This window comes from Colletotrichum scovillei (assembly GCF_011075155.1).
Source record: "Colletotrichum scovillei strain TJNH1 chromosome Unknown Contig00004, whole genome shotgun sequence".
NCBI lineage: Eukaryota > Fungi > Ascomycota > Sordariomycetes > Glomerellales > Glomerellaceae > Colletotrichum > Colletotrichum scovillei.
The window spans coordinates 1639454-1662983 of record NW_023336262.1 but is presented as its reverse complement, the minus strand read 5'-3'; the positions used below and the strand labels follow the sequence as shown (position 1 = coordinate 1662983).

The 23530-nt window shown below is 55.2% G+C and overlaps 7 protein-coding genes across 7 annotated transcripts; 4 read left to right on the top strand and 3 right to left on the bottom strand.

Moving 5' to 3' along the window:
• Nucleotides 1–254: 254 nt before the first annotated feature.
• On the top strand, nt 255–2550 carry HER10_EVM0000579 (flavin containing amine oxidoreductase; the record flags this gene model as incomplete). Its single annotated transcript, XM_035470354.1, has 4 exons — nt 255–332; nt 393–588; nt 780–2366; nt 2429–2550. 4 exons carry the CDS (start codon nt 255–257, stop codon nt 2548–2550), a joined length of 1983 nt encoding a protein of 660 aa, XP_035334584.1.
• An 842-nt stretch (nt 2551–3392) lies between these two features.
• On the top strand, nt 3393–6841 carry HER10_EVM0003964 (flavin containing amine oxidoreductase; the record flags this gene model as incomplete). Its single annotated transcript, XM_035473624.1, has 2 exons — nt 3393–3703; nt 3802–6841. The coding sequence occupies 2 exons, from the start codon at nt 3393–3395 to the stop codon at nt 6839–6841; spliced, it is 3351 nt and encodes a 1116-aa protein (XP_035334843.1).
• A 380-nt stretch (nt 6842–7221) lies between these two features.
• On the bottom strand, nt 7222–8774 carry HER10_EVM0006130 (ATP synthase F1). The gene is made up of 4 exons (XM_035475724.1): nt 8583–8774; nt 7790–8382; nt 7592–7725; nt 7222–7523 (listed from the first exon to the last, which is right to left on the bottom strand). The coding sequence occupies exons 1-4, from the start codon at nt 8636–8638 to the stop codon at nt 7395–7397; spliced, it is 912 nt and encodes a 303-aa protein (XP_035334998.1). The 5' UTR covers nt 8639–8774; the 3' UTR covers nt 7222–7394.
• Nucleotides 8775–8973: 199 nt separating this feature from the next.
• On the top strand, nt 8974–12674 carry HER10_EVM0006935 (eukaryotic DNA topoisomerase I). The gene is made up of 4 exons (XM_035476506.1): nt 8974–9375; nt 9575–9801; nt 9863–12193; nt 12242–12674. The coding sequence occupies exons 1-4, from the start codon at nt 9327–9329 to the stop codon at nt 12377–12379; spliced, it is 2745 nt and encodes a 914-aa protein (XP_035335055.1). The 5' UTR covers nt 8974–9326; the 3' UTR covers nt 12380–12674.
• An 808-nt stretch (nt 12675–13482) lies between these two features.
• On the bottom strand, nt 13483–15312 carry HER10_EVM0005014 (glycosyl hydrolase family 16). Its single transcript, XM_035474640.1, has 2 exons — nt 14836–15312; nt 13483–14761 (listed from the first exon to the last, which is right to left on the bottom strand). Exons 1-2 carry the CDS (start codon nt 14927–14929, stop codon nt 13746–13748), a joined length of 1110 nt encoding a protein of 369 aa, XP_035334915.1. The 5' UTR covers nt 14930–15312; the 3' UTR covers nt 13483–13745.
• Nucleotides 15313–16846: 1534 nt separating this feature from the next.
• On the top strand, nt 16847–19118 carry HER10_EVM0003399 (aromatic amino acid aminotransferase). Its single transcript, XM_035473076.1, has 4 exons — nt 16847–17281; nt 17345–17378; nt 17436–18607; nt 18704–19118. The coding sequence occupies exons 1-4, from the start codon at nt 16928–16930 to the stop codon at nt 18962–18964; spliced, it is 1821 nt and encodes a 606-aa protein (XP_035334805.1). The 5' UTR covers nt 16847–16927; the 3' UTR covers nt 18965–19118.
• Nucleotides 19119–19364: 246 nt separating this feature from the next.
• On the bottom strand, nt 19365–22198 carry HER10_EVM0006094 (cytochrome P450). Its single transcript, XM_035475689.1, has 3 exons — nt 21620–22198; nt 21000–21510; nt 19365–20939 (listed from the first exon to the last, which is right to left on the bottom strand). Exons 1-3 carry the CDS (start codon nt 21789–21791, stop codon nt 20015–20017), a joined length of 1608 nt encoding a protein of 535 aa, XP_035334996.1. The 5' UTR covers nt 21792–22198; the 3' UTR covers nt 19365–20014.
• Between the last annotated feature and the right edge of the window lie 1332 nt (nt 22199–23530).

Genomic DNA, 23530 nt, shown 5'->3' with positions numbered 1-23530 from the left:
TACCTAGATCACCCTGGTGGCTTGGCCCCGCTGACGCAAATGCTCTCTGTGCAATATGTCCCGTGCTGTACCTACCTAGCCAATCTAATCTTTCAACCCGATAGCTCCAGACCTCTGGTGCTTTGCGACCACAGCTCTCCGTCACCGTTCCATCTACCTACCTGACCTTACCCCGACCACGTCACCTCGCCCAGCAGCGGTCAATCTGCGCTCCACGAAACAACACTCGGTGTCAGTTGTATGGAGAACTGAAAATGGCTCCTCGAGCTGGCTTCAATACGGACCAGATAAAGGACAAAGCGCGCAAGGACCTCCTCTACCTGCTCGAGGCTGTAAGTAAGGCATTTCGCCCCGGCTGCCTGTTCTTCGTGAGCTAACCTCGGCGTTTCCAGGTCCGCGGGAAGAAGAACCTCATTCTTGAGCGCAGCTTGGCGGGCCCTATCAGTACCATCGTCAAGGTCGCTACTCTCCAGGAATACGGCGTAGACAAGTTCTTCTTCCTCGAGAACAAGAACGCCGACACCAGCCAGCGGAATGTCATCTTCATAGCTCGTGGCGAGTGCGCTCGCCATGCGTCAGCCATAGCAGGTCAGCACCCTTCACTATCCGGATCTCACATTCTCCTCCACTCCCAATCGGATGTCTACGAGGCGTCTTAGGCTTACTCGAGCGATCATCATCCGTGGTCTGCCGAGAAAGACAGTGCTTAGTGGCGCGGCTTCTTACAGCCGGTATCCATGCTACTGTGTAAGCCGCACTTCATGCTAACAACCTCTCAGAGCAGATCCGTCGCTTACAGCGAGAGAGCCAAACAGGCCATGAATTCCACATCTTCTGGGTGCCTCGACGAACACTCGTCTCTGACAAGTTGCTCGAGGAGGCCGGCGTCTTGGGCGACGTGAACATCTCTGAACTGCCTTTATACTTCTTTCCCCTTGAGAAGGATCTTCTCTCCCTCGAGTTGGATCAATCTTTCCGCGACCTGTATCTCTCGAAAGACGTCACACCGTCCTTCCTGCTCGCCAAGGCATTGATGGAGATCCAACAGAATCACGGCTTGTTTCCTCGGATCATCGGCAAAGGCGACAACGCAAAACGAGTTGCGGAGCTCCTAGCACGAATGCGACAAGAGATACTTGCGGGCGAGGATGCGAACGAGACGAATCGAGGTGGCTTGACACCAAGCACACTTACCGAAAGTGTCATAATAATCGACCGCGAAGTGGATTTTGTCACTCCTCTGTTAACTCAACTGACCTACGAGGGGCTCATCGACGAAGTATTCGGCATCCAGAACAACCAAGCCGAAGTTGATACGACAGTTGTCGGTGCCCCTTCTCAATCCTCAGCGACAAGCGCGCAAGCCAGGAAACGCAAAATCCAGCTGGATTCCTCTGATAAATTATACGAACAACTTCGCGACACAAATTTCGCCATTGTCGGTAGCTTGCTGAACAAAGTCGCTCGCCGACTTCAGAATTTGCAGAAGGACTACGAAGGACGAAACAGCCACAAATCCATCGCTGAGCTCAAGGACTTTGTCAGTAAGCTGCCCGGATATCAAGCGGAGCAGCAAAGCCTGCGCATACATACGGGTCTGGCAGAGGAGGTCATGAAGTACACACGGACAGACCAGTTCAAGGGTCTCTTGGAAGCTCAGCAGAACCTAGCTGCTGGCGCGGACCCTTCCTCCCAATTCGAAGCCATCGAGGAATTAATCGCCCGCGACACACCGTTACCGGAAGTGCTGAGGCTGCTTTGCATCTACTCATGCATATCAGGCGGCATCAAACCAAAGGAATTCGACCAGTTCCGACGACTTATCCTCGAGGGCTACGGCTATCAGCACATCCTCACCCTGAATAACCTCGAGAAGCTTCAATTGTTCTTGTCCCGCTCTTCTCCATTGGCAGAAATGATCCCGATGACTGGCTCTGGTGGTAACACAACAGGGACAAAGACGAACTATACGTATCTCCGCAAACTTCTGCGTCTCATCGTCGATGAAGTTCAGGAAGACGATCCAAACGATATCGCCTATGTGTACAGCGGGTATGCGCCACTGTCAATCCGTCTTGTGCAATGTGTGCTGCAAAAGCAGTATCTGCTCAAGGTCACCAGAGGCAATGGCGTAAGTGGTGCGACAGGAGCGTCCGCGGCACAGGGCTGGCACGGCTTCGACGAGGCCGTAAAGCACGTCCGTGGGCAGACATTCTACGAGCTGCAAAAGGGTGAGGAGAAGGCCGTCAAGGCTCGAGCGTTGCTTTCGGGAGGCACGGAGAAGCAAACGGTATTTGTGGTGTTCGTCGGAGGCATAACATTCACCGAAATCGCTGCTTTGCGGTTCATTGCAAAGCAGGAAGAAGGTATTTGCCCATATTGAACTCATCTCGTGAAGCATTGCCAAACTAATCAATGTCATTCGTAGCTCGGAGAAACATCGTCATCTGCACAACATCGATCATTAGCGGAGACCGGATGATGGATGCGGCAATTGAGAAGGATTCTTTTGCAAGAGATAACGTCAAGCCGGTGAGCCCAATAGCATGAGAAAGGGCGCGGGGTCTATGGTGGAAGACTGGTAGAGCTGAGAGACAGGAACGCCGTATCCGGCATTTGAAGATACGACCAACATACAGATAATGAGCTTCTCGTGGAGAAGTGTTTTCCAACTAGAAGCGACCATCATTGCTCGTCGTAAATATTGGGTGTTGCTAGCCGGCAGTTTGGCCCCTCGAGTCAGTGCCTTCCTGAACTTCAGTGGTGTTGCCGGTTTTGGCTCGGGCCTGCAGTCAGCCCGTATAGCACTGTATCGGGTCGGGTGGCTTGCGACTGACGGGAGCAAAGGCCATCACGTGACCCGCCTTTTTGTCTCGAACGCTGGAGCTCCTCATGTCCAATGCCGAACCTAGCGATTTCAACGGGTCATGTATCTGACGACTTCCCTTTATGACCGGGTTACTTTTGATTTCTCAACATACTTGTCTCAAACAATAGACTGAGTTGTTTGCGACTCACCTGGTGCCTTTTCGGTATACCGCGACTTGACCTGCATCGGGACGGCTCAATCAAGCACCGAACACGGGACAGTGCCCTGCAGCCGGGGCAAGTGGCGTCTCCGCAGTCAAAAGGTAGGTACATTGCAATTGCTTCGTCTTATATCAAGTCCTGCGAGCCTGAGAACTTAAATCAGCTGACCAGGCTCATACAGCGAGACTATCCAGGTCCACCTGAGATATCGTAACATGTTATCGACTTGGGACTAGACCCGCCATATAACACCCTGGTCGGGACTCAGACTGAGCAGATTTCATCATCACCGACCATCCGCCGGCACCAACGTATATATCCATCTTTCATCCTCGAGTCCAATCCCTGCCGACGACTGAAATATGAGATCCAGTCCGAGGTCTCGGGTTAAGCAGGAACCGGGGTTTGGGAAGGGATCATTGATGGATTTTCCAGATCGGGCCTCACATATATCAGACTTCACGCCTCCGAGGGCCAGTGCGATGCTGAGTCGGATATCGACTTCACACTTTTCAGAATCGACGACACCAACGCCGTCAAGTCGAATCTCATCAGAAGCAGTTTCAGAAATTGCACCGGAAATCGTCGTGTGGACAGAAGACATGGACATGGACCTAGATGACTCAAGCCTGGATGAAGCGGAACATCCTTCCGGCCTATTATCGGAACCTGAGTAGGTGATACCCTACGGCATCTATTCAGCATTATGTCCTGGCTTTCTCAGATGAATGCTGGGATACTCGAGATCGAGTTTAGCTGACCATCGATCAGTTCACCAGTAGCCGAGGACGCGGCTGCTCCGTTAGAGACCCTCCGCATCCAGTCACACGATACCCCTCACGAATCTTTCGAGTCGCCGATGACCAATTTATCTGATCACGAACAGTCTGAGCTTTCATCGGTCCCGCCGTCGGTGTCTAGTAAGGCAACGACCCCTGTTGAACTGGACGGGCATACGGAAGAGTCTATACCATCAGCAGAGACCCCTCCGGTACGCGAGGCATTGCGACAGACCTTCAACGTGAAGCCGAAGTCGTCCATACCCTCAAATTTATCAAGTTATGAATATGCAAGGCAGTGCATAGAAGCAGCCGAGTCATCGAGACTAAACCCGTATGCCCTGCACCAGGAAGAATATCAGATGCTGCGACAGCACATCAGCCATGTTCAAGTCACCACGTATCTGAATATCAGAAACGGCATTCTCCGGCTCTGGTACAATAACCCACGTGTTGCAGTGACAAGGAACGAAGCGGTTGGTTGCGCTGGTGCCAGATGGGTTGACGTCGCAAGTATATGTTACGATTGGCTATTACGACGCGGGTATATCAACTTTGGCTGTGTAGAGTTTCCAGCGACGAACGATCGACAAGAAGAAGAAGACGTAGAGGCAGAAGTCCCGCTTAACAAGAAAAGGATTGTGATCATCGGTGCTGGTATGTCCGGCTTGGGCTGCGCCAGACATTTGGACGGCTTAATACGGCAGTATGAGGATCGTTTCAGGGCGCTCGGAGAACCGGTGCCTGAAATTGTGGTACTGGAAGGACGTGGGCGAGTGGGTGGAAGGGTCTACTCGAGGGAGTTCAAAACAAAACCGACAATACCACTGCCCGATTTTGACGGGGAACGGTTCACCGCCGAAATGGGCGGCATGATCATCACTGGCTTCGAACGCGGCAACCCGATGAACGTTCTCGTGCGTGCGCAATTGTGCCTCCCATACCGTGCCCTGAGATCGGAAACGACGATTTACGATTCCAATGGCAAGCCGGTGGACTTTGCAAGGGACCAGCTCGTAGAGAGGCTCTACAATGACTGCTTAGATCGCGTCAGCGAATACAAGTTCAAGTCACAGCCCGCCAAGCTTATCGAGGGCAATCGAGACTTGATTGACGAGGCGCGAGACGCCGTGAGTGACGGCCACAGGACAATTCACCAAGCTGAGGAAGCGGTGGCGGCTCTCCCACATGCACCGCCCGTTTCGCAACAAAATGTCCCCGAACGAGTAAACCTGGTGCCGGTCTCGTCAGATAAGCTCACTGGCCGCGTCCACACTCAGCCTGGCACACCAGGTGTACTCAGGGCAACCGAGAAAGCCCAGGCAATGGGGTGGACGTTGAAGACCGGCTTGGCAAACGACGCCAATATCGATCTGAACGAGGCTGTTGCTCTGCCAGCGGCCACGCTCGGTTCGGTCATGGACGAAGCCGTCCTCCAATACCGCAACATTGTTGACCTGACTGCCCAAGATCACCGTCTCATCAACTGGCACGTTGCGAATCTAGAATACAGCAACGCTACAAATCTTCATAATCTCAGTCTAGGTGGCTGGGATATTGACGCTGGTAATGAGTGGGAAGGCAAGCACACCATGATCGTCGGTGGCTACCAAAGCGTTCCCAGAGGCCTCATGCACTGTCCCACTCCTCTCGACGTACGCCCGAAATCCGCGGTCAAGAAGATCACGTACCAGCCACACAATAACGGGCGTGCCTCGATTCAGTGTGAGGACGGGACGTCCATCGACGCAGACTACGTCGTCTCAACGATACCTCTAGGAGTCTTGAAACACGGCAACGTAGCGTTCGACCCGCCATTGCCCGAGTGGAAGACGGAAGCAGTCACTCGTATAGGGTACGGAGTGCTCAACAAGCTTGTACTCGTTTATGATCAACCATTCTGGGATACGCAAAGGCACATCTTTGGCGTTCTTCGAGATGCTCCGAACCGCCACAGCCTAAACCAAAGCGACTACGGCTCTTCACGAGGCCGCTTGTTCCAGTGGTTCAACGTCACGCAGACCACCGGCATACCGTGCCTCGTGGCTCTGATGGCCGGTGATGCCGGGTTCGATACGGAGCACAGCAGTAACGAGGACCTCATCGCCGAGGCGACAGAGGTCCTACGCAGCGTCTTCGGCCCCGGCGTGCCCTACCCCGCCGAGTCGGTGGTCACCCGCTGGGCCTCGGATAGGTTCGCCAGAGGGAGCTACTCCTCGGCCGGACCGGAGATGCACCCGGACGACTACGACGCCATGTCGCGCCCCATCGGCAACCTCTTCTTCGCTGGAGAACACACAATCGGCACCCACCCGGCCACTGTCCACGGAGCCTACCTCTCGGGACTCCGCGCCGCGTCAGAGGTTCTCGAGTCGATGCTCGGCCCGATAGAGGTCCCGACACCCCTCGTCCGAAAGAAGGGAAACAACGTGTCCAACAAGCGTAAAGAAATGGAGGGACCAAAGGACCCGGAACAAGTCCGCCTGGAAGCCTACGAGCTCTCCGCCTGGGAACACACCAAAGCCAAAATCGGCGAACGGCCCGCACGCCCGGCCAAGGTAGCCGCCAACGCCTACCTCCTCTACAGCCGGGCCTTCTTCGAGGTCGCGCGCACGCGGTGCGAGGAGGAGCGCGCGGCGGCGGCCAGCAGCGGCAACGGCAACAAGAAGAAGACGGCGCCGAACGAGGTGCGCGTCATGACGTCCAAGATGTGGCGGGCCGCCTCGGTAGAAGAGAAGAAGCCGTTCGAGGACGAGGCCGCCGCGCAGAAGACGGCGTACGCCGAGGCCGTAAAGCAGTACGAGGAGACGTCGGCGCGGTGGGATAAAGAGTACGTCGAGACCATGAGCGCGTATCACCGGGAGCACCCGTACGTGCCGCCCCAGCAGAACGGAGGAGGAGGAAGCGGTGGCGGCGGTGGAAATAGTTACAGCGCTGCTACGGCGCGGCAGAGGGAGATTAACGCGCAAAAGTACCGCAGGACGAAGCATGTCAGCTACGCCGAAAGTGACGGCAGCGAGATGGAGTTTTGACGGGGTTGTTTTACTTGACGAGGCGCGCGGGTGGTATGATGAGGTGTTCGTTTTCTATTGATTGAGGGGTTAGGCCGTTTGCTGTTCTTTTACAAACGGGTTTGCATGGAGGGCAAGGAAGGGTGCATTCGGGGGGGCTTGTCTGTGGTGGTGGCAGTCTGTTTTTGTTTCTCGTTTACGGTGTCGAGGAGTTCTGCATACCCCCTCCGTACATGTCATATTTGCTCCCGTTGGAACCTTGAAAAGGTTGTAGTAGACCAACCTTTTCAAAAGTTCTGCACAGTAATTACTGTAGCTCCCGTACATAAGACACTCTTGAAAAGAGTGTGCTAAACAATAAATGGCAACACGCTTATCAAACGGCACAGATGCTTCAGATCTTGGTTTTAAGATAGATGAAAATAACCGATCCATATTCTAGATCAGGATGTATTCGCGAGGATTTGGTACACTGAGGGCTAAACTAGCCGCCCTTGGTAGCTTGATACAAAGGGAAGAGAGGCAATAATCATCTCTATCTGATGCGCGCGCTTTTTTGGCCAAAAAACCCGCTTTACATGTCCTCGGAGGCAGTGGCACCAGTGATAATCTCAACCAACTCTCCGGTAATGACGGCTTGACGGGTACGGTTGAAGAGAATCTGGTACTTCTGGATCATCTCACCAGCGTTCTTGGAGGCGTTCTGTCATGGTGTCAGTTTGGAAGTACAAAATTGAGGCAAAGGCGATGTCAAGGAGGGTGGTAACGTACGTCCATGGCGTTTCTACGGGCAGAGATCTCGCAGGCGTGACCCTCAGCAAGAGCCCAGTAGATGGAGTTGGCAAGAGCGTACTCGCGGAGGTTGGGGATGAGCTCCTCATCGACCTCGAAGGCGGAGAAGTTGGCTTTGAATACAATGTTAGTTCAATTCGTCCAGTATATATCTCATTCATGTCGGGGCAAGCTTACGGGACTGGGTGATGGCCTCCTCGGAAAATGCCTCAATGGTGACAGGCTCGTAGCTGGTGGCGTTGATGAACTTGTTGTGGAGGATCTTGATGGAGGAGTAGTCGCCAGCGAGCTGAACGATCTGGTCGGCGATGGCAGAGGCATCAGCAAAGGTGGGGACGTCCTTGCCGACGCCGGCGAAGGAGAGGCGGATGTCCTTGGCGTTGGTGCGCTGAAGCTGAGACTTGCACTTCTCGCCGAGGATGACGAGGTCGGCAGTGGTGTTCTTCTGGGCGAACTCGCGACGGATGGTACGGGAGAGACCAGAGTGAATACCACCGCAGAGGCCCTTGTCGGAGGAGCAGATGATGATGAGTTCCTTCTTGCCCTCGCCCTCGAGGGGCTTGGTCTCGGCGGACTCGAAGACCTCGTTGGAGGTGGCGCCGTAGACGCGAGAGTCGGTCATGGCCTTCTGGGCGCGGTTGAGCTTGGTCGAGGCGACAATCTTCATCGTCTTGGTGATCTTCTCGATGTTGCGAATGGACTTGAGGCGGCCTTCGATTTCACGGAGGGTCGCGAAGTTGGCAGCGTTGGTGGGCGCGCTGGCCGTAACTCTGGAAACGCCGCACAATCAGCATGACAGCTCTCTTATCTCATTTCCCCTCTCGCTCGTGTGTTCAATTGATATCGTTCCCAGCATGTCCCTCGAGTCCCGTCCTCTTTCATCGTTGATGGCCGACCGTCGGCACTCGTCTGACGTGTTGTCCCTTTCCTCCGATTTTCCGAGCTCAGGAAGGTGTGGATTCCGACTTACCGCGAGGGAGCCGCAGCCGCAGCTCGCAGAGCTGGTCTCGCCGCCCGGGAAAGCATTGTGAAGTTTGAGATATTAAGGAGATCGAGCCTCTGCCGTTTGTGGGGAGCAATTGACCACGACCACTTTCGAGATCAATTGAGGCTGTCGGACGGTGCTTCGGGATAGCGAGATTGGTAGGTTCGAGGTTATTTTCCTCCCCGGCTAGCAGTCTTCGCACCCGACTCCATCCACCTCGTTTTCCCGGCTAACTGAGTTTGACCGGCAGCCGGGTGGCTCAGGAAGGTCACGTGTACTGTGAAGCTGTGGCGCAGGCTTTGGATTGGTTCGGGCCTTCCTGTGTCCTGGCAGCACCTGCCACCCGCTTACCTGTGCCTACCTACCCGGGCTTACCTAGACAGTTAGACTCCTAGGGGCAGCCCCATTAAGTTTCGCTCGTAGCTAGAAGGTCTTCGACGCCTTTCCCACCCCCCGGCCTTCTTTTTTCGTTCCCTCGATCCCTCGAAAAAAATCCTCGTCTTCCCTTTCGATTCGAAGAGACGTGGGTGCCATTCCCTACGTCTTTCAACTCATCAAGTGGCGGCCTTTCCAACCATCCGGCTCTTGCCTCTATATCTACGCGATTCTTCCGCGCGGATCGGCTTCTACAACAACTTTTTCTGCTCCACCAAGCCCCGGTTTTGGACTTTGCGATTCAGTTCTTACTTAACCGTCCGTAAACGTCGCGAACCGAGACCTTTTCCCACCATGAGTTCCTCAGACGACGACGCACCTCTTGCGAGGTCGAACGGACATAGTAAGTACGCTAAGAAACATAAACTTTTGCGCTTTCGGACGCTTTACCCTTCGCGCCTGCCACTTTACGCCGGACGTGTCACTTTTGCCCTCCTCTCGCCCCAGCGAACCCACCTGACTCGTCGCGTACTTCCTGCATCCCGGATCTGCCTACGAAACCAAATGAAAACTTAACAGCTTTCTAACCTGATCACCGACAGTTTCTGCATCGAGGATATCGAAAGCCGACGACATCGCCATGGACAGAACCGCCTCCAAGGCACGAGCGGCCCCGCCCGGTCTCTCTATCCGCAATGGACCCGTAGAGGATGACGATGCGATGGACGTCGATGGCCCATCGACGAACGGCAAGCGCAAGTCTCGTTCATCCTTGCCCAAGGTCAATTACAAGGACGAAACCGAAGATAGCGATGACGATGCTCCTTTGGTAGGTTACACATGGCAGGCAGACAGACGGTGGCGGAGTCTGAGGCTGACAGCGACTCTAGGCCAAGCGACAAAAGACCAAGGTCAAGGCACCAGAAACGGATTCGGACGACGAACCTCTCACTTCGAAGAGGGGCAAGAACCTGCCTCCTTCCTACCGGGAGACAGCTTTGCCCGACGAATCCTCCGATGATGATCAGCCATTGGGCGCCAGGCTCGCGCAAAAGAAAGCGGACATTGAGAAGGCAGCCGCCAAGGAGGCTCGCAACATTCGTGCCAGCGAGGCCAAGGCAAAGAAGGCAACCCCGAAGAAGTCGAAAAAGGAAGAGTCCTCCGACGACGATGTGCCTTTGGCCAGGTCGGGAGCAAAGAAGCGCCAATCGAACGGCGCCAGAAAGTCAAATGGGGTTAAATCCGAATCCGACTCCGATATGCCCATCGCAAGAAAGGCTGCAGCGAAGAAGGCCACCCCGGCCAAGGCCACGGCAGCAAAGGGCAAGGCTGCCGCAGCACCAGCCAAAAAGGGAGCAAAGGCCAAGGCGGAAAGCGAGGCTCCTGAAGACGAAGAGGAGGAAGAGTACGAATGGTGGAACGCCCCTAAGAAGGAGGACGACAGCGTCAAGTGGAAGACCTTGGAGCACAACGGCGTCATGTTCCCACCCGAGTACCAACCCCTCCCCAAGAACGTCAGACTGCTCTATGATGGCAAGCCGGTCAACCTGCCCGTCGAGGCCGAAGAAGTTGCCGGTTTCTTCGGAGCGATGCTTAACTCTAAGCACAATGTCGACAATCCCGTCTTCCAGAAGAACTTCTTCGACGATTTCAAGGCCGTTCTCAAGGAGTCAGGCCAAGCAACCGACAAGCAAGGCAACAAGGTCGACATCAAGGACTTCATGAAGATGGACTTCGAGCCCATCTTCAATTACTACGAGCAACAGAGCGCCATCAGAAAGAATCGGACAGCTGCAGAGAAGAAGGCAATCAAGGCTGAAAAGGATGAGACGGAAGCTCCCTTCATGTACTGCAAGTGGGATGGCCGCAAGGAAAAGGTTGGCAACTTCCGCGTTGAACCTCCAAGTCTGTTCCGCGGCCGTGGCGAGCACCCAAAGACTGGAAAGCTCAAGAAGCGAGTGTATCCTGAGCAAATCACCATCAACATTGGCAAGGACGCCAAGGTTCCGACACCGCCCAAGGGCCACAAGTGGAAGGCGGTTGTTCACGACAACAAGGCTACCTGGCTGGCTATGTGGCAGGAGAACATCAACGGTGCATACAAGTACGTGATGCTTGGCGCTGCCAGTGCAATCAAGGGTCAGAGCGACATGAAGAAGTTTGAAAAGGCAAGAGAACTCAAGAAGCACATCGACAAGATTCGAAGGGATTACACGAAGGATCTCAAGAGCGAGGTCATGGCGGACCGACAAAGAGCCACGGCCGTGTACCTGATTGACAAGTTTGCTCTCAGAGCTGGCAACGAGAAGGACTCTGAAAACGAAGCCGAGACCGTCGGTTGCTGCTCCCTCAAGTATGAGCATATCACCCTGCGCGAGCCCAACACCGTGATCTTCGACTTCCTCGGAAAGGACAGTATTCGATTCTACGATGAGGTCACTGTTGAGAAGCAGGTCTTCAAGAACTTGAAGCTTTTCAAGAAGTCGCCCAAGACCGACGGTGACGACATCTTCGACCGCCTGACCACCACGCAGCTGAACAACCATCTCAAGAACTACATGCCGGGTCTGACAGCAAAGGTGTTCCGTACCTACAACGCGTCCTTCACCATGTCCACTCTCCTTCAGAAGCTTGTTGATCACAAGAACCTGACGATTGCGGAGAAGGTGAAGCTGTACAACGACTGCAACCGTGAGGTAGCCATTCTTTGCAACCACAAGCGCACTGTCGGTGCTGCGCACGAGGCACAGATGGAGAAACTCGGCGACCGCATCAAGGGCCTCCGGTATCAGCAATGGCGCCTGAAGCAGATGATGCTTCAGATCGACAACAAGGTGAAGAAGAAGAAGGGTGCCGAATACTTTGCTCGCCCTGAAGAGTTAACCGATGAGTGGATCCTCGAGCACCAAAAGTTCTTGGTGGAAGAGCAGCGCACCAAAATCGAGAAGAAATTCCAAAAGGATAACGAGAAACGCCTGGCCGATGGCGAGAAGCCGTTCCCCGATAAGGAGCGTAAGGAGCGCCTTAAGGCTGCGGACGAGCTCGCCGCCAAGTTCAAGAAAGAGAACAAGTCCAAGAAGGTCGAGCCGGAAGGCCGAGGCCCTACAGTTGAGAAGCTTGTTGAGCAGGCCAAGAAGATTGACGACAGAGTCAAGACTTTGGAGCTTCAGGCTGCTGATCGTGATGGCAACAAGGAGGTTGCCTTGAGCACCTCTAAGATCGTGAGTTATTCGCTTGGCTGAAATGGATCTAAAGCTAACATATTCCAGAACTACATTGATCCGCGCCTTACGGTTGTCTTTGCCAAGAAGTTTGACGTTCCTATTGAGAAGTTCTTCTCCAAGACGCTGCGCGAAAAGTTCAGCTGGGCCATCAAGTCTGTTGAGGATGATGACTGGGAGTTCTGATCGCGTTCTTTCCAGAACTTTAGTTGCTTTGCTGAACCAACCCCATCGTATCTCGTCACTTTTACTGTATTTGTTTGTTTGTACCAAAAGCATTTCTATTTCAGCATTTTACCCCGGGCCTGGGACGTCCTGCCAGTTAGGGACCACTCTACGCGATGGCCCGATTCGGTATCTGGAGAAAGTTACTCAGGACGGCAAGGAGAAAAAGGTATATATCAGCTGGGGTTGAGGGCGCGAGGAAGTGCCAATGCATACAGCGAAGGGAGGGGGTGTTGCCTAAAGAGATAAAACGGAGCTTTTGTAGAGAACGGTGACCTGGGGGCCACCAACCGCCGGTCACGCTTTTTTGCTATAGAGCCACATATAGGCCACAGCAGACTAGACTAGCTTAGTTAATTAAAACAACAGCGAATTCAGCAACTCAGAGTGTCCCATAGATGTGATGTCAAGCCTCAACAAGTCGTTTCCCAAAGGTTGGCGTTCGACAAGAGGTAGCTTGTCTTCATTGCTTACAGGGGCATGGCGGAACTTTTGTGCTGTGCCAAATCCAACCAATAGCCCAGAACACAAAACGATATAAGTTTCCGAGGTGATTGCAGAGTGATGAGGGTGTAGTAGGATGGTGGCAGTGCGTCTGAGGGAATGGGAACTGTTGACCAGTCTATTCATGCCACTGAGTTGAACGGCATGCACAGAATAAAGATGGCTCCTACGCCACACCCAATTCAAATGAGCCAATGAAGTAAAGTGCAAAATGAAGACTGAGTGCCGCCGATTGAGATTTATAAAAGGCTATGGGAAAATGGTCCAAAAAGCAAAAGATATCGACGTTGGCCTGATTCGAACAGACGCTCCCGAAGGAACAAGATTTCTAGTCTTGCGCATTAGACCACTCTGCCACAACGCCTCATGCCAAATTACCTACGCAAAATCATCCGAGTAGTGTGGCCCGCCTCGACCCACTCCGGTTCCTCCGTCCAGGCAGCCCGCTCCTCGAAGCGACGACGAGAAGTCACAATCCAAAGGGATCAATTGCAAAGGCTCAGTTGGATAAACTACTTTCCGATTCATTCGTTCCGGATAGTTCTTCACGCAGGACAATGCTGCGTCTATTCTATTTACAAAAGTAATGCGTCTTATACGTTTCAAATCCAATTCGTATGGTTTCCCGTCCCTTGATGCTCCCCAAACGCCGTCCAATGCATAGGCCCTTTTTCAAGGTGAGCCGTCCATTTTTCTAATATCGTGCCTCCAAAAACCAGCAAATGTTCCTCCACCACATACATCCATTACATCATGTAAAACAATTCCAGAAAAAAATTCACCTCTCAAGGCGGAGGGGGAGAGGGTATCATGACATCTTCTTCTACCGCCCCATCAAAGCGAAAACACCAACGATAAACGACACCACCAAGACCAGACAGGAAGGCCGCACCGAGCTGCCCGCGCCGTCGGGAATAATCTTGCCCTCGGACGTCATGCGCCACCCGTCCGGCACTGAACCGCCCGTAGGTCTCGCGCTCGCGACCCAAGGCCAACCCGTCTGCGTAGCGGAAGCCGACTCGTCGGCGCCGATACCGCCGCGGGGCACCGTGGGCGCGGGAGAACCCGTCTCGGCGGCCGCGCTGGCGGTGTAGGTGACCTGGCTCGCCTTCCCCAGGTTCCCGTTGACCTGGCCGTCGACGGCCTGGATGGAGCCCCAGTTGCCCGTGGTGTCGGTGTACTTGTACTCCTTACCCGTCGAGTAGTCCGTGATCGAGACGTCCTTGACGACCATGTGGAAGGGCCCCTTGGAGAAGTCCGTCGGTCCGCGGGCCCAGTCGATCGTGCCGCCGGCGTTGGCCGGGTCGCCGCCGGACCAGGAGCCGAACTTGACCTGCATCGGCGACTGCGGGTACTGGTTTGTGTCGGCCTCGGATTCCTTCAAGGTGCGGACGACGGTGCCGTCGACGGAGAAGACGATGCGCTCCGAGGTCCAGTCGATGGTGTACTTCATGAAGTTCTCCTGGTTGTTCTTGCTGGTCTGGTGGAACTGGCCGCGGTTGTAGGTCGTCACGTCGCCTTTACCAAAGTAGTTTGACTGCACCTCTGTCGGGTCGGCGCCGAGCCACTCCATGTCGATCTCGTCGAGGGTGTCGGACTGTAGGACGAGGGAGCTGACGATGCCGGCGCCGGTGGCGGCTTTCAGGGTGATTTCGACGCGGCCGAACATGATGTAGAAGAGGGACATGAGCTGGGGCGCCTGGCCCGAGGCGGCGACGCTGAAGGTCACGCCGTCGGAGCCGTAGGTTGGGTTACCTGAGGCGGCGAAGGAGTTGACGGCGCCCTGGGTGAAGTCGACGTGGATGGCCATGCCGAGAGCTGTGTCGGCGGGACATGTTGCTGGAGAGCGGAGAGAGAGGTTAGTGCGTTATGTTGCTTGTTGGTGGCATCGTGTGACGGCAGCTTAGACTTACTTTGTTGGAGGGGGTTACACGATGAATACGTCTGCGCTGAAGCTGTTGTTGCCAACGCCGTCAGGCCGGCGAATAGTCTTCTTGAGAAGAACATTGTGTGATTTGGATGTGTAAGGGTTCCACCGCAGTGTACCAGTGGAGGGTGAGGGTATTACAGGGTCGAGGGTGAAGTCGTCGGTGAAAGAGAGGAAGAGAGGTTCAACTCGAGTCTCCTCTCACTTGAAGAGAATCTCCAAGTCAAGCCGCCGAGGAAAAAGAAAAAAGCCCGCTGCGACCTAAAGCCAAGGTCCGTTGGGAGCTGGCGACGTCACAGGGAAAGATGCAGACAAGGATCCGTGTAAGTCCGTGGCACGTCGCACTTGGGCAACACGAGGGGGTGGGCGGACAGGAGTAAGCGTGAGCCGTGAGGTAGGGAGAAAACTGACAGCAGCAAGAACAAGGGAAAATTGTACATCACACGGGCGGGCCGTGATAGACTGGCAGCGGCAGATTGGTGTTATATGATCTGAGCTGTCTGCATGTTCCCAATCATTTTCCATGTGCCCAGCCACTGGCAGCTGCAGTAGCGTCATCGGGCCGCGCAGGGCCCTTTTACCCTCTTGTCCTCTTGGGTTCCAAGCAGTCTTTTTTTTCGGGCCTTGGGCCTTGGAAAATAGTCCAAGAGAACTCATCACCCCATGCGCCCGCCTACGGTCTACCTTGCCTAGTACCTTTTTACCTACCAAGAGGGTGTGGGGTGATGGTCGATAGGTGGAAATGAAGGGACATCAACATCGAGATGTTTTCCATGTTTTTCTTGCGCTGGACGAACAGCAATCAATGGCCGTTGTTCCGCGGTGCCGCTACGTGGTGTTCCCTGTTCGTTGTCCGTCCAACTCGGATTGGCTGCCCTGGAAAGAAAGTTGAGACGAGGGGAGGTTGGGATGAATTCAAAGGTTCTGATTGGTTAGTAGATAGTGTTGAAAATGGCGTGGCTGGTGAAGGACGGGTGGCTGGGGCTCCGCCGGACCCTTGGCGTCAAGACTCAGGACCCGTCGACTCGGTGCCAGAATCTTGCGAGACCCCTCTTCCGCAGTAACATCCAAGGATTGGTAGAAGTCAAGGTAGCCGAATGGGGAGTAAATCTCTGACGATGATAGTCAGGTACGAAGTGCGCAAGACGGGGGCTCGGGACGCGGGACGCGAGGCCTCGCATGAGTGTGGGATACCTACGAGTCGGTAGGGGGCCTTCTTCGGGCTTCGATGTCCACGGGCGCCGGCTCTCACATCCGGATTCGTGACGATTGCGCATCCGTACGTCTGGCGGACGAGTGTCTCGGACGGGGGTGCAAGCAGCTAACGGCGACTGACACTTACAGCGACATGCCCGTGACGCATGGAAGCCGTTGCGCTGTCTGGGATTTTCGTGCGCTGGTGTGTTGGACTCGACGGAAGGCCAGGCTTCTGTGCGCTTGGAAAAGAAGCACATGGATCGGTCTCGGATGCCGTTCACCCCGGACGGATACTCTGTCCATTATGATTCTTATCTCGTTTGACCCACTGCTATGTGTGAACTGACACCCGGTTCTCAATGGTCCGGCAATCCGGCCGACGGTCAAGCACCCCGGACTGGGTCCCGTCATGGGTATCCACACGGAGCCGGACAGACTGGATCCGCCATCTCTCTCCGCAACCGGCGTCACGCGATCCATCCTCAACAGCCCGGTGATCCCCCCTTCCCTCCCCGCAATCTAGCACATTTCCAACTAGAGTCCCAAATTGGTCTTCTGCCAACACTAAGAAGGAAACGCTCACAGCGCCCGCAGCGGTCAGAGAACCCCTAATTACCTAAAAATTACGGGCAAACAGTAGCACAATGCGGGGGAGTCATGGGTAGCTGCGGGTAGCTGCGGGCTGCCCCACCACCTGGTGCACCCGCGCCCGCGTGTAGAGTGTCAGATACGCCTTACGCCCTTTGTTATCTCGAAAGCTCCCTGGACTCGGGCTGAGATAACCGACGACGTCCAACATTATTCACAACACCTCTTGAAGTCTCACAGTAAACACATCTCTTCTTCAAACATCTCACAACTCAAACTCGGTCCCCGCAAGCATGTACTCGAGAGCCGCTCGCCGTGGCCTCAATGGCTCCGTCTGCCGGGCCTCCTCTGAGCCCTTATCAGCAGCCGCTGCCCCTCCTCGCACCCCGTCTCGACTTACAGATCTCCGGCGCCGGAGCCGGGAACGCGCCCCGGTGACCTGGGAGCCCGTCGCCTCTCAACGCCCGTTTCACTCAAAGTCGAGTGACAGATCCGTGGCAGACGCCGTGCCCGTGGAGAGGAAAGCAACATTTGAGAAGAGACAGCAGCCGTCGCCGTTCGATGGCGTCCGGGAGCGCAGAGCCAAGGCCGGCAAGCTGATTGCGGGTGTGGCCGCCGCCTCAGACAGCGATATGTTCAAGGCCCCCGTATGCTTCCTTTTTCAGGACGTTCAGATTTCAAGTAACGTTATACTGACCTCTCACTTACAGGCTATCGGAAAACCCAAATCAAAGCGATGGGACCGTAAGCTTCATTCACATATCCTCTCACGCCTGAACATCTCACTGACACACCTTCAAGATCACCTTTCCAAAGAGTCCCTCTCCCGCCACCCCTGCTCCCTCAAACAAGCCGCCCGCCACCTCAAGAAACCGGGCCTCATCTCCCTCGGCGGCGGCCTCCCCTCAAGCGCCTACTTCCCCTTCGCCTCCCTCTCCGTCCGCGTCCCCACGGCCCCGCACTTCTCCGAGGCCGACACCATCGGCGCCCACGGCCAAGACATCACCGTCGGCAAATACGACGTCCGCGACGACCCCGAAGGCCGCGCCGAATACGACCTCTCCATCGCCCTAAACTACACCCAGTCCACCGGCTCCGCCCAAATGATGCGCTTCGTCACAGAACACACCGAGCTCGTCTACAACCCGCCCTACGCCGACTGGCAATGCTGCCAGACCGTCGGCAGCACCGCCGCCCTCGAGCAGACGCTGCGCATGTTCTGCGACAAAGACCGCAAGGACGCCGTTCTGACGGAGGAGTACAGCTTCTCCACGGCGCTCGAGACCATCGCCCCGCTCGGCGTAAAGGCCGTCGGCGTCCCCGTCGACGCGCAGGGCCTGTTACCCGACGCCATGGACGAGATGCTCTCCGCCTGGGACCCGGCGGCGCGGGGCGGGCACCGGAAGCCGCACCTGCTGTACACCGTCCCCTCGGGCCAGAATCCCACGGGGGCAACGCAGTCCGCGGCCCGGCGCCGCGCCATCTACGCCGTGGCGCAGAAGCACGACCTCTACATCATCGAAGACGAGCCCTACTACTTCCTCCAGATGCAGCCCTACGCCGGGACCGATGCTTCTGCGCCGGCAGCCCCGCCCCCGTCCTCCGTCGACGAGTTCCTCGGCGCGCTGATCCCCTCCCTGCTGAGCATGGACACGGACGGCCGCGTGCTCCGGATGGACTCCTTCTCCAAGGTCCTCGTGCCCGGGTCCCGCCTGGGCTGGGTGACGGCCTCGGCGCAGGTGATTGAGCGCTTCATCCGCCACGCCGAGGTCGCGAACCAGGGGCCCTCGGGGTTCTCGCAGATCGCCGTGTGGAAGCTGCTCGACGAGACGTGGGGCCACGAGGGTTACCTCCAGTGGCTGATGAACCTGCGCATGGAGTACACGCAGCGCCGCGACTGGCTGCTCGCTGCCTGCGAGAGGCATCTCCCCCGTGATATCGTGAGCTGGACGCCGCCTGCGGCTGGCATGTTTGTAAGTTCTTTACGTCGTCCTCCTTCCCCCACATACACACACCTCCCATGTGACGATACTTGCTCCGAGGCTAATCGACTTCCTCCTCGTACACAGCTATGGCTCAAGATAGACCACGCCGCCCACCCAGACAGCAACGCCAGCCGCCCCCTCCTCGAGATCGAGGAGGAAATCTTCAACTCGTGCATCGACAAGGGCGTCCTCTGCGCCCGCGGCTCCTGGTTCCGCACCGAGCAGGACACCCCGCTCAAGGACCTCTTCTTCCGCGCCACGTTCGCCTCGGCCAGCGAGCAGGACATGGACAAGGCGATCCAGAGGCTGGGGGCTGCCATCAAGGAGAGTTTCCGCGTTGCGTGAACAGCACAATTATCTAAAGGACTTTGGTTTCCACGTTTCCCGTGGTATTGCTTTGTTTCTTGTTTTTTTTTCCCCCTCGCCTTTGGATTTTCACATCATCTTCTGCATTGTTTTGGCTGTGGTTCTAGCATGAGTTTGTCTGGGGGGTCTGGGGGGTTTAGCATTACTATTATCATCATCACCTTGGAGTGTGGGCTAAGGGGCTACGAGTCATCTATTTCCTATCACATTAGGGGGCTTAGAACAAGAGGTAGTTATGCTCTATCATAGAGATGACAGGGCTCAGACTCGTGATTGGGTGTTTTTTCAAACAACGAATATCACAGCGGAATAGCATTTATCTTTCGCAGTGTGCGCATAACGTGACGGCCACTTGCAAGAAATGTCCCCACGCAGAGCACACGGTTTCTTAAGTATACATAAAAGTACGGATCCAAATCCAAGATGTCCCGTGGTAATAGATCTTCGGCGCTATCAGACTCCAAACCCGTCTCGCAACCCTCTTCAATCCCAGATCGTCTTGACACAATTTCCTATCAGGCTAGCTTCCAACAAACACTGCAACCCAAAGTTGCCAAGCCAAGACAACGGTCGCCCATGCACATCAGCAGCCACAATCCGCTCTCAACTTTGGCCGCCTCTCACTTCAGCCCTATCAAATAGCCCTGCTCTTTAACGCGAGTACCCGCTTTTGCTTACTCTACTCCTAATTTGAAGTGGGCGCCTACTTTGGCAGCATCCTCCAGGGTAGCCTCAGTCTCTGGGGGAAGAGAAAGGTCGGGATGTGGCTTGTCGTCGTGTATGGGGCTTGTCCGTTACACAAAAGAGGTTTGCTTATCCCAACCTCCCACACCATTTCGCCTACAGTGCGATGAGAAGACGGCTGACGCTGCCTTGAGAAATATATCTTACAGAGCAAGAGTATTGTGTAGAGATGTTCGTCGTAATCATCAGTCATCCACCTAATCTCAAATATCTTTCCAATCGTCGTCGCAAAACGAACTCGCTCCCCCCCTCTCTCTCTCTCAGCAGCGTCAAAATCCTTCACATTTACCCCTGCTTCGCCCTCCAGAAAGCAACCTTGACACCATCTCCAGGCTGCAGCACAATCTCCGCCTTGAGCGTCGGCTTCCCGCCGTCAACGGCATCCATATAACTCTCCACCCTCTCAAACCTCTGAAACAGCCGGCACAGCGTATAACTCATCTCCGTCAGCGCGAACTGCTGCCCGATGCAGATCCGGGGCCCGCCGTTAAATGGAATATACGTCCACGGCTTGGGCTGCCAGTGGTACCACCGCTCGGGCGAAAAGGTCTCCGGGTGCGCAAACGTCTCGGACACGGGCGGGTACAGGTCTTCGCGGCGCTGCATCAGGAGCGTGGAGTACCCTATCGGCGTATCCTTGCACACGGCGAGCGGTAAGGTGCCGTCGGGCCCGCCGCCGACGGGGAGGGTCGTGTCCTTGAGGGCGAGGCGGACGTTGAAGGGGACGACGGGGTAGAGGCGCAGGACCTCGTTCATGACGTTTTGGAGATATTTCATGTTCTTGAGGTCGGCGTAGGTGGGTTCGCGGTCGAGGCCGACCTGCTCGATGATCTCGGCGCGGAGCTTGCGGACGACTTCCGGGTGGCGGCCCAGCTCGTATAGGGTCCAGGAGAGGGAGGCGGCGGTGGTGTCGCGGCCTGCGAGGAGGACGGCGACGAGCTGGTCGCGGAGGACTTTGCGGTCACGGGTGAAGCTGGCGAGCTCGTGGAGGAAGGTGTACCCTGAGTCTGATTTCGTCTTGGAGGCGAGTTCCTCGGGGCTCAGGCGGAGGGCGCGCTCGATGAACTTGTTGACAAAGTCGTTCATTACGTTGAGGCCGGCACGGAAGGAGAAGAGGGGGATGAAGGGTTTCAGCTTGGCGGCGCGGGCGAGGATGTTCTGGACGCGCTGGACTTCGTTGAAGGCTTCGGCGAACTCTTGCTTGACGGTTCTGTTAGGGAATCTCATGTTAGTTTGTGGCGCTGCAGAGGTTTGGTGAGGTATAACTCACGAAAGAGACTTTACGTCCTGACCTAGGAGGAAGTCAGTTGCCACGTCCAAGGTGTATCGGAAGAAGAGGTCCGACACGTCCATGACCTTGCCGTCAACGGCATCCATATTGACGACCTGATCCTCTCCATCTAAAGCGCCGCCGTTGGCAATAGCCTTGAACAAGGTCTGGATATGCGACTCGAAGCAGTGCAAGTCACTGACGCGGTCCTTGATGAACTGGGGTCGAATGAGCTGCCGGCTGGCGTGCCACTGGTCGCCGTCGGTCGTGAAGATGCTGTCGCCGAGGAACTCCTTCCATTCCTGATGGAAGGGCTCGCCCTTGCCATAGTCGGAGAACTGGGTGGCGAGGATGGCTTTGATGTTCTCCGGGTCGGCGGTGAAGACGATGCGCAGGCCGAGGATCCTCTTCTCGCCGGTCCAGCCCTTGACTTTGGAGAGCATGTCCTTCCAGAACTCAACGTTCTTGTGCGTCATTGTCCCGCGGACGGCCTTGAAGATGAAGTCGATGCCTATTGGAGAAGAGAATTGTGAGTAAACAGAACCATTGATGCAGATTGTCTTCAAGAACATTGGCCACAGCATGTGTGAGTCGCATCGCGGACAGCATGAGGAACTCACCACCGGGGAAACGGGCATTCAGGGACTGGCCACGAGTGCCAGGCGCCAAACGGCGCAGCCGTATGGTCTCATCGAAGCGCTTTACGGCTACCCATAACCCCCAGGCTATTGCGCCAAAGACCAAGACGACTTTGAGAGTAAGATACTCGAGGGCATGATCTACCAGACCCATGGTGAGTAGATTCTTGTGGATGTGTCGTCTAGCGAGAATTGGTTATAAGAAGGATGGAGGCCCGAGTCTTGAACCTGAGAGATGCAGGACCGCCTACGGGCGGGACAAATTCGAGTAACGTCTTTTGAAATCGGCGGTAATGGGTCGGCCTCTCGGTAATGCTCGAGTGGGAATCGACATGCAGTGTTGTCGTTGAATGTCCTAACGCAGGAAAAAAGGTGGAGAGAGCGTCGACAGAGGACGACGCAGTGACTATATTCCAGGAGCTTGTCGAGACCGGTGAAGCAAAACCCGATAGCTTATGTACGGAGCGACGGGATAAATCGAAAACCCGCTCCAGTTGTAGACAAAAAGAAAACCAAGTCTGGGCAACGAAGGCATAAACATCTGATGTAGGTAGGTCTGATGTTGGGGTGGAAAGCTGAGACTACAAGTATTAAGTATGTATCGAATAAGCTAAAAAAGATGTATGAAAGCAGTGACAGAGTACAAAGTGAAAGTACACCTCATTGACCCTTAGCTACCTTACCTACTATGATGGGCTCATCCCCACTTGGTCTACCGTTCCTAGCTTGTTCCCCCCCAAATCCGTCTATCCGTACCATCTCTCTTTTTCTCGAGCTTCGGTACGGGGCCCTCGGAGTGCAGTGCTAGGGGTCTGCTTGAGACTAGCCAGTGTTGGATACAATGGGGGAGGGGACGGGGTCGAAAGACGAGGGTGACGAGGAATGTGAGGAGAGAATCAAAGACACAAAATGCCAAGGACCCCAGATGTGATCATCCATCTCCATCCGTCACAATCCATGATCCATCGATGGCAGCAGCCCGCGGACGGCCAGAGAGAATCAAACCAAAGACGAATGGTTGGTCAGTGTACACTTGAGGTGGGCTTTCCCCGCCCCCCTCTCTCCCTCCTCGGTAAAGAGGACCATCCCAAGTCCTCACATCCCTACGAAAAAAATTAATTACACCATGGACATCGATGTTCTCCGTGGACCGTCCACCGCGGCCGAAACACTTGCCCTTGTGTTGCTAGCGGCGGCGCAAAAGCCACATGGCGAGTGAACTGGCGCTGGCTTGGATTGGGCTTAGTGCAGAGTCCCGTGTCACGCTTCACGCTTCTTTCGCATTGGTCTCTTGCTTTGAGAATTCTTAAATCGTATCACAAGGTGAGCGTCCATTGAGAGTATCTTACGGACTAGTATACCTACGTGGCCCAGCTGTATACTATGTTAAAAGCTTCCCGAGTTCACTCTCAGTACGAGTCAAGAAGCAACCTGTCGGCTGTTGTGCAACGGAAGCTCGCTGAACCGATACCCAAACCCTTCATGAGCGTCGGACCGTACCCGCCACGCGGAGACTGGACGAGGAAAAGAGATGGACGACTACCCGGGGCTCAATGATCCCTGGAGAAGGTTCAAAATTGTATCACCTACATTCCTTTACCATGTCGTGGCACAATATAGAGCCGAAACAGCGGTCGATGATGGGAAGTTTGGTTTCGAGAGCCGCGGGGATCCGCTGCTTGGTGAAGCTAAGAACCCCTGTTGGTTGTTAAAATCACCTACCTGCACATGTACGGCGCAGCATGCATGGCAGCACAGCACAGCAAGATCAGAAACTTCGCGCGCACGCCGCTGTTGCGCTGGCTTTACTTCTGGTCTTCATTGAACATCATCCCCCAGAGATCTTCCGTTTTAGGGAAAGAGGTGTAATGTCTGACCAATCGTGAGATGTCG

Excerpts from the sequence above, each read along its gene's own strand:
- HER10_EVM0006130 (XM_035475724.1), bottom strand. The coding sequence starts at position 8,638 with ATGCTTTCCCGGGCGGCGAGACCAGCTCTGCGAGCTGCGGCTGCGGCT. Across the intron at positions 8,383-8,582 it reads GCGGCTGCGGCTCCCTCGCG|AGTTACGGCCAGCGCGCCCA; the intron begins GTAAGTCGGAAT and ends CGGCGTTTCCAG. Across the intron at positions 7,726-7,789 it reads GGAGGCCATCACCCAGTCCC|CCAACTTCTCCGCCTTCGAG; the intron begins GTAAGCTTGCCC and ends TTGTATTCAAAG.
- HER10_EVM0006935 (XM_035476506.1), top strand. The coding sequence starts at position 9,327 with ATGAGTTCCTCAGACGACGACGCACCTCTTGCGAGGTCGAACGGACAT. Across the intron at positions 9,376-9,574 it reads TGCGAGGTCGAACGGACATA|TTTCTGCATCGAGGATATCG; the intron begins GTAAGTACGCTA and ends GATCACCGACAG. Across the intron at positions 9,802-9,862 it reads GCGATGACGATGCTCCTTTG|GCCAAGCGACAAAAGACCAA; the intron begins GTAGGTTACACA and ends CAGCGACTCTAG.
- HER10_EVM0005014 (XM_035474640.1), bottom strand. The coding sequence starts at position 14,929 with ATGTTCTTCTCAAGAAGACTATTCGCCGGCCTGACGGCGTTGGCAACA. Across the intron at positions 14,762-14,835 it reads GTGTAACCCCCTCCAACAAA|CAACATGTCCCGCCGACACA; the intron begins GTAAGTCTAAGC and ends TCCGCTCTCCAG.
- HER10_EVM0003399 (XM_035473076.1), top strand. The coding sequence starts at position 16,928 with ATGTACTCGAGAGCCGCTCGCCGTGGCCTCAATGGCTCCGTCTGCCGG. Across the intron at positions 17,282-17,344 it reads GCGATATGTTCAAGGCCCCC|GCTATCGGAAAACCCAAATC; the intron begins GTATGCTTCCTT and ends TCTCACTTACAG. Across the intron at positions 17,379-17,435 it reads CAAATCAAAGCGATGGGACC|ATCACCTTTCCAAAGAGTCC; the intron begins GTAAGCTTCATT and ends CACACCTTCAAG.
- HER10_EVM0006094 (XM_035475689.1), bottom strand. The coding sequence starts at position 21,791 with ATGGGTCTGGTAGATCATGCCCTCGAGTATCTTACTCTCAAAGTCGTC. Across the intron at positions 21,511-21,619 it reads GAATGCCCGTTTCCCCGGTG|GCATCGACTTCATCTTCAAG; the intron begins GTGAGTTCCTCA and ends CTTCTCCAATAG. Across the intron at positions 20,940-20,999 it reads CAGGACGTAAAGTCTCTTTC|AACCGTCAAGCAAGAGTTCG; the intron begins GTGAGTTATACC and ends ATTCCCTAACAG.